This window comes from Nicrophorus vespilloides, unplaced genomic scaffold (genome assembly GCF_001412225.1).
Source record: "Nicrophorus vespilloides isolate i.1.1-1 unplaced genomic scaffold, Nicve_v1.0, whole genome shotgun sequence".
Taxonomy (NCBI): Eukaryota; Metazoa; Arthropoda; class Insecta; order Coleoptera; family Silphidae; genus Nicrophorus; species Nicrophorus vespilloides.
Window position 1 is genome coordinate 113,558 of NW_017099876.1, and position 8,621 is coordinate 122,178.

Consider the following 8,621-nt stretch of genomic DNA (forward strand, 5'->3'; position numbering starts at 1 on the left):
TAATTGCCGGAAGGTCTGGAAACCTACAAATCTTCATTTAGATAGGTAGGATGCAGTTTTGAGTGGTTTCGCTTAAATTAGTCTAATAGTTCAAAATAAACAAAAATATCTGTAAAAAATAAATGTAGTTGCGTCTTGTATTAGAAAGTTTTTTTTTATGTCTGAAATAAAGTGAATTAAAATTCACTAAAATGGTTTAATTCCTTTATAACAGTTTCACTCATACTGCAATAATTTTGTGAAAATCTTAAGAGATACTTATGATACTTAAAACAGTATCTGCAGAGTATAAATAGTAGAAACCACTATTATTTCAATGTGAAATGTAATTGTAAATAGAAATCGACAAATATAGAAAAAAATATCATAAGAGTTGGAATATATTTGAAAATAGGTACATTCAGGATAAATATATTGGATTTTAGATATGTTTTAATAACATCATAAAATGTGTTTAAACGTAAATTAAGAAACATTGAAAAAATACAACTTATTTGACCTATTCTATAAAATTAAGGTACTTAAAAAATAAATTCTAAAACAAAAATAAACATCTGAAATAAATAATAAACTCTGTAGAACATGTATAATAATAAAAAATAAACGTGTACATTTGTAAAATGTAAAAAAATAAAAAAGAACATAAATAAAATTAAGCTTGTGTGTGTTCACAACATTTTGCTATTGCAGACGAATTTAAATAGGTATCCGGCGAAAACAGTTTCCTCTTCTTGTGTAATTTAGTAGTAGTGTTGCCTGAAACATCAATTTGATAAATGACGTATTTTTCAGGTATTCTTATACGAACTTGTTGATTGAACCTCGGAGACCTGACTTTCAGCTGAAATAACGAAAGAATAAACAGATATGAAATACAGTTTTCATCTTTTGAAATTGTAAAAATATATTATATATATTAATAATATATTAAATTACCTTTGCTTTGAGATGAAACTTGGTTATTAGCTTCTAAATTTCCTTCATGAGTATCATCGTTTTCTTGGTTTGTTCTCGAAGCATTTGCAGTTGGTGTTTGCGAAATCGTCATCCTTTTCCGAGTGGTACTTTTCCTTCCTATAATTAAATGACATTACATAAATATTATAAGACTATTAAAGAGAATTATACCTGACGTCGATGATTCAATGGATTGAATGTACATGCACCCTTTAAATTTTACTGGTTTTCGTGAACGACTACTTCGCCTAAGAGAATCATTTAATGTTGCATCACCTAAAACAATAATTTCAATAACACGAATAATCCCATAAGTTGTAATTCTTACCAAACGAAAAATCAAGCGATTTGCGAGACGCATTGAGTTCATCGCAGATACGTTGAAGCTGTTTATCAGATACTGAACCTAAAACAAAATATCAAATTATAATATACCATAATTTGTTTGTTTATAACATTTGCATGTTACCTGATTCTTTTTTAATACGTGAAACCTCGCCATTATTTAAACTAATATCGCGATGAACTAAAACAAACATATATTAAAGAAATAATATTCCTAAATAAAAGATTCCATTTACTTTTGCTGCTATTTCTTGTCGAATTGTAAGCTCTCTTCTGTAGAGGAAGTTCATTCGTTTCATCATCCGTGCTACTCGCAGTATTCTTATTGGTTGCTACAAATGAAAATGTTTGTATAATAAAATTCAATAAATATATAATTATATTACCTTCACTTAATTTAGGTTTCTTTTGAGAAGAATAAGACATGTCCTCTTCTTCAGTATCACCCTGTTTCTTATTTCGCGTTTCTTTCAATTTTCTTTTTGAAGCTGTCTTCTCATTTCTCACTGTTTGTTGACTCTTCACAGTTTCGGTTCCTTTTAGTGATGTACTTGCAATATTCGTATTAATTTTGTTTCTTTTACCCTTAAGTTCATCATCTTCCATTTCACTACAAGAGTCTTGATCTTTGGCAGCTGTAGCTGTATTCTTCTTTGGCGATTCTTTTGTAGTCGAAAGTTTTGAATTATTATTTTTTAGTTTTTTATTTTCTGTAGCTTTGATTCCTTTTTGAGACGTACTTGCAACATTAGAATTTTCATTTTCTGTACTGTTAACTTCAATTTCGTTATAAAAATGTAGCTTTTCTAAAACTACTTTAAGTGTCGTAGCTATTGAATCATTTTTAATTACTTCTTTATCTTTCTTATTTTTTGTTCCTTTCTTTATGACACTAGTTTTATTTGTATTCGTTTTGATTTCTTTAACATTAATACCCTTTACTTTACTTTCATTACAAGCATCTTGTTCTTCAGAAGCTGAAGAAACTATTGCTTTCTCCATATTTTGCGATTCTTTAACGTTTATTGCTGAAGCTTTCGGCTTATTTCTTAATACCTGTTGACCTTCTTTATTTTTCATTTCTTTGTTTATGGTAGTGTTTGCATTTACATTCAAATCTTGCTCTTCACAAGATGAAGAAACTTTTGCTTTTACTTTTCTGGCTGAAGCTTTTGGCTTATTTCTTACTTCTGAAGTTTTCGTTCCATACTTTATTTCATCGGGTACATTTAGGTTCCTTTTATTTTCTTTTACATTAACTAATTCATCATCACAAGAATCTTGCTCTATAGATGATGTAGACAGTATCGATTTCTTCTTGCTTAGAGCTACTTTTACATTTTTAGCATTAATCTTTTCCTTTTTATTTATTGTTTGTTCATTTTCCTCGATTTTGGGTCCTTTCTGTGTGGTTTCGGTTACAATTAGATTCATTTTCATTTCTTTATCTTCTACTTCAACATTCTTTATTATTGGCTTCTTCACATTCGACGATTTTTTTACTTTGCTAGTTGAAGCTTTTACTGTATTTTTAATTACTTGACTCTCATTATTTCCTTTCTGTTTGAAATCGGTTACATTTTTGTTTTCTGTACCATCATTTTCATTGTCTTCGATATCACTACAAGATACTTGTTCTTCAGAAGAAGTTATAGGAATTATTCGTTTATTTATGTTTAGCGATTCTTTTACTTTTCTGGCTGAAGCTTTTGGCTTATTTCTTACTTCTGAAGTTTTTGTTCCATGCTTTATTTCATTAGGTGTGTTTAAATTCCTTTTGTTTTCTTTGACATTATCTAATTGATCATCACAAGAATCTTGTTCTACAGATGATGTAGACAGTATCGATTTCTTCTTGCTTAGAGACACTTTTACGTTTTTAGTAATAACCTTTTCCTTCTTACTTATTGTTTGTTCACTTTCCTCGATTTTGCTTGCTTTCTGTATGGTTTCGACAACAACTTCTTTATCTTCAACATTCTTTATTATTGGCTTCTTCACTTTTGATGATTTTGTTACTTTACTAGTTGAAGCTTTTGCTGTCTTTTTAATTACTTGACTCTCATTATTTCCTTTCTGTTTGAAATCGGTTACATTTTTGTTTTCTGTACCATCCTTTTTATTGCCTTCATTATCGCTACAAGATACTTGTTCTTCAGAAGAAGTTATAGGAATTATTCGTTTATTTATGTTTAGCGATTCTTTTACTTTTCTGGCTGAAGCTTTTGGCTTATTTCTTACTTCTGAAGTTTTTGTTCCATGCTTTATTTCATTAGGTGTGTTTAAATTCCTTTTGTTTTCTTTGACATTATCTAATTGATCATCACATGAATCTTGTTCTACAGATGATGTAGACAGTATCGATTTCTTCTTGCTTAGAGATACTTTTACGTTTTTAGTAATAACCATTTCCTTCTTACTTATTGTTTGTTCACTTTCCTCGATTTTGCTTGCTTTCTGTATGGTTTCGGCAACAACTTCTTTATCTTCAACATTCTTTATTATTGGCTTCTTCACTTTCGATGATTTTGTTACTTTACTAGTTGAAGCTTTTGCTGTCTTTTTAATTACTTGACTCTCATTATTTCCTTTCTGTTTGAAATCGGTTACATTTTTGTTTTCTGTACCATCCTTTTTATTGCCTTCATTATCGCTACAAGATACTTGTTCTTCAGAAGAAGTTATAGGAATTATTCGTTTCTTTATATTTAGTGATTCATTTACTTTTCCTTCCAAAACTTTTGAGTGATTTCTTGTTACTCGTTGACATATAGCTTCCGTTTTATTTTCATTATCAACTTTATCGTCCTCAGTTTTATTAATAGAATCTTTATCTTTTGAAGCTATGATGTTTGTCAGCTTTTTTGATTTATTTTTATCCGATTGTTCTTTACTTGTTGAAGCTTTTCTCTTTATACCAATAAATTGTTGACCTTCCACAGTTTTCGTATTTATTTTATCCTTAAATTCAACTAAAGAATTTTCTTCTCCTGCATCTATAGTAGCCAATTTCTTTTTATTTTGCAATTCTTTCAATTTCTTTGCTGACACTTTTATTTCGTTGTCTTTAGCGTCATCGTCAAATTCATTACAAGATTCTTGGTCATTCATCTTTCTTGGCGATTTATTTACTTTTCTTACTAAATCAGATTTAGAAGTATTCTCTTTTTTATTTAAAACATTGGTAGTGACTGAAATTATACAGATATAGTTTTAGGTTTTTTTTTTCAATTGAATTTGTTTTACCTTTAGATTTCAACCGCGCACACGAGTTTGTATTAGGAGTTGAAGTCATAATATTTTTAGTATTATCCACAAGTACCGATTGACCTGAAAACGTACAATTAAGTTGAAATTTAAATTAATTTTCAGTTTAAAATATACATACTTTTCAACCAACGAGGCGACCTCCAGGATTTGATGATGGGACTCAAAATAGTTTTGTCACTATCATTAACATGGTCAGATGTTTCATTAAATCCTAAAACTGTATATATTATGTATTACATAAGATATGATTATATAATATATATTTTTTTAAGAACTTACCTTGTGACTGATTCACTTTGGAGATCAGTTTATCATTTCCTTGTGCGGGCAGTAATTCAGTCGTAGTTTTGCCTATAATTAAATTATTAGTACATTAAATCAGTTATTTTGTTTTTACCTTTTGAAAAATTCAGTCTTCTTGGTTTCTTTAGGGTCCCAACATCATTATCATCAGCATTTACTTTGCTAGCTTTCTCATCATCTTTACCTAGAACCAACTCATTAGGAATGGTTATTTTACTAAAATTACCTTACTTTTCAAAACATTCTTCTTTTTTTGAAGAATAGGACTTTTAATGGAATTCATTTGGTTTTTGTCTGCTCCAGTTGCGATATCTGCAGTTTCTTCTTCACAAACTAAAATTAATTTTAGATAAAATGATATTATTCTACAATTCGAATTTCTTTACCTTTAGATTTCAACTGATTTCGAGACTTATTTTGACTTCCTCCTGTTATAACTGTGGAAGACTTTTTCGTCGTAGATTCATTAGCATCTAAAATAGAAATAATTAACAAAAAATATATTTATAGTTATGATATATTACGTGTTGAACTGTTTAGGAGTCGTAGCGACCTCCTCGGACTGATCATAGATATAGGAAGTTCATTACCTTGATCTGACAAAAAACCTTCAGTAGCTTCACCTTAATTTAAGATTATTAATAATGATTAATAACACCACCTTTGCAATATAATCTTAGATTAGAGAAAAACATCCACTCACCTCTTATACTCTTCTTGTGATTAGGTGCAGTTAGAGTAGTACTTTTATTAGATTGTTTTAATAAAACTTGTTTTGTTTCATCAGTACCTAAAATTGAATTAAATTAAAATATAAATGTCTAAATAAAAGATGATATAGGTAAATACTTTCTGTTGTTGACTTTTTATTTCTTCCTTCTTTAAAATCAGCATATTCATTAATTATATTGAGAATTCCTTCATCTACAATCAAACAATTTATATGAAAAACAACTAACTATTAAAAATTAAACATACAATTATCTTTGTTCGATAGATCCAGTAATTGATTCTGGTGGATCAATGATTGCTCAAGAATGTTTCGAATATTTGAGAATTGATCTGTTGCAATTGATTTGATGTAAGTAATAATACAAAACAACAACAAATATATTTACCTGATGACTTGCCCAAATAATTTATTGAAACTTGACCATCATTCTTTTTAACAGGATCATCTGATGAAATGCTATTCATTTTCTGCTTATCCAACTTAGACACATCTTTGGATTTTGCTAAAAACATATTTATATATAAAAATATAGATGTTTTATATATGTAATTTACTTGTCTCCTTTTTGTTATCCTTTACTTCAATATCTGATTCATCAGACATATCATATTCAGTACCATTTGTTATTTTTTTCTTGGTAGCTGCAAATATATTCAATAATGTATGGCATATATTTTATCTGAGATATTACCTTGTGCCTTGAAACGAATCTTTATCTTCTTCTTTAATGGAACATTTGTATTTTCATCATCACTAGAGGAATAATTTGAATTGACTTCATGTTTACTTTTTATTGTTTTAGAATTGGTGTGATTTGTTTGTATTTTTTTCATTTTCCTTTTGAGTACCTTCTTTTTAATAAGTGGAACAATTGGTAAATTTTCAGCTACAGTAGAATTAAATTAAGAATGTAACAAATATTTTTTGTTGTATACATACCAATATGTATTTTTGTTTCATTATTTTTACTTCTAGTTACTTGAGGTGATTGTATCAAGTTCTGAGGTTTTGTAGAGATGGCTATTTCTTGTTGGCTTTTGTTAGCATCATCTTTATTCACAGATTTTAACTCTAAAATAGCATTTTTAGTCATTTACTACATAAAATTAAATATAAATACGTTTCTCATTGCTACTCTCCAGAGCTGCTTCACTTGTGTCTTTCTTTGATGTTGGCTCTTGATTAACAGTTTGTCCATCTATTTACAAATTAATATAAAATAAAAATATTGATTTTAAGTATATACTTTTTAACTCTACCTTCTTCTGAGAAACGTGGTTCAACATCATTTAGCATTGTAATGAAATTTACAAAGGATTTTAACTGAATTTCATTTTCTGAACTAGTGCTCTCACTCTCTGAAATTACTTCTGTATCAGAGCATATATATTCCAATAATTTATTTAAAATCTTGTCATCTTCATCATCAGCATTTAACGTTTTTCCATATTCCTGTATAACATCATTTCCATCAATTTGATGAAGAACATTATAATTGTTGTTTTCATCGTCTGAGCTGTCGAATTCGTCGTCCGTTCTTTGTTGAATAATGCAGTTATCGTAGTTGTATTTACTAGTCTCATGTTCAATTTCCTGGTAAGATGCGAAATTACCAGCACTACTAGGCCCTGGTTTATCGTAATCACTGGTCATGATAGTAGCTAATATAAAATATTTGTTTAAAACACATAAGTATATAACATAACCAAACTTTCTGAAACAGTTTGAAAGTGGACGACAAACAACTGAAATAACCGCGCGCCAATAACGGAACAAAATTTTGATGGTATGAGATGATGCAACACTTGTTGCAAAGTTCTCACAACATACCATATTAAATTAGAAGATCTTAAAATTTCTTCTTTAATTTGTCAATTTAATAGTAACTTAAATGTTAATACTCAATTAAACCACATATAAGAATAGTATTATTTTATAAAAAAAAAATTCTAACTTTGAACTACCAAGTTCCAAAATATTTGTATACTTGGTTGCATATAACGTAGCTTTAACTAATACTCATTTCTTGTTGAAACTTTAATTTAGCCTATTATACATACAGTTAATTTTTACATTTATGATAAAACAAAACTTCTACTTCTTCATTATCGTGATATAAATCCTACAATAAAATTTATTGTCAAGATTTATAAGTTTTATTAGAAGTTGGCTTGAAGTCATTGCAAATAAAAGGAGAGGCTAAACAGTGGCTCGCGAACCGCTTGCGGCTCTTAAACAGTTTTGTTGTGAGTTATATATAAAATGTATGTTAATTAAAGCGATTTGTTACAGAAAAATTACTTACTTGTGAACTATCGAACAGTGCTGCTGAACATTATGGAGAATAATGCAGAATAAAATTACGAAAATGGACACACAAACTGTATTTTGTTCTATTTTACATAATCATAAAAGTTTTATTACCGAAAAGTAAACATTTGAAAAAGTTTGAAAAGGTTCCGATTGGTTCCGATTTCATTCGACAATACAATACAAAAACAGACTAAGCATAACAAAGAATAATCAGTTTATTATATAAATGACCACATAAGTAGGGTAATCCCAGTTGTGCTAGTTTGGTTGTCTACAATATAGTTATTGATGGAATACAAAAATATAATGATAGGCACAAACTAAACAGAGATGGAAAGAAGAATATAGATATTCTAGGGCGGATTTAGCCATAGTCTTTATAAAAATATACTCAAATAATCCAAACATGGGTTAATTTTCTCGGCACTGAAATAATGTTAGTCCGGAGCCCTCAAAGTTAAAATTCCGTTGCTGTAGGTGGAAACTTCCAAGAAGAAAAAATATAAATACTTTAAATCAGCGGTCGGGGAACCGGGGAAAATTACCCAAAATGGGTAATGACTACTTTCCAGATCTTGATGTACAATCTGTAAATTGGGTTGTAGATCCTTTTAAATGTGAAATTACTAAAATACCAGAAGAACCTCCAGGTTTGGCAGAGGCAATTCTTGAACTTCGATCCAATACTGAAGCACGTATT

At 29.0% G+C, this 8,621-nt stretch overlaps 1 protein-coding gene across 1 annotated transcript; it reads right to left on the bottom strand.

Moving 5' to 3' along the window:
• Positions 1-609: 609 nt before the first annotated feature.
• Positions 610-7,358, bottom strand: LOC108565954 (putative leucine-rich repeat-containing protein DDB_G0290503). The gene is made up of 24 exons (XM_017925635.1): positions 6,868-7,358; positions 6,729-6,806; positions 6,548-6,679; positions 6,300-6,494; positions 6,163-6,249; positions 5,994-6,110; positions 5,854-5,937; positions 5,725-5,799; positions 5,579-5,665; positions 5,400-5,498; positions 5,262-5,348; positions 5,107-5,208; positions 4,970-5,059; positions 4,852-4,923; positions 4,691-4,783; positions 4,549-4,632; positions 1,689-4,493; positions 1,539-1,634; positions 1,427-1,483; positions 1,286-1,363; positions 1,129-1,233; positions 937-1,074; positions 809-841; positions 610-756 (listed from the first exon to the last, which is right to left on the bottom strand). The coding sequence occupies exons 1-24, from the start codon at positions 7,259-7,261 to the stop codon at positions 653-655; spliced, it is 5,292 nt and encodes a 1,763-aa protein (XP_017781124.1). The 5' UTR covers positions 7,262-7,358; the 3' UTR covers positions 610-652.
• Positions 7,359-8,621: the final 1,263 nt, after the last annotated feature.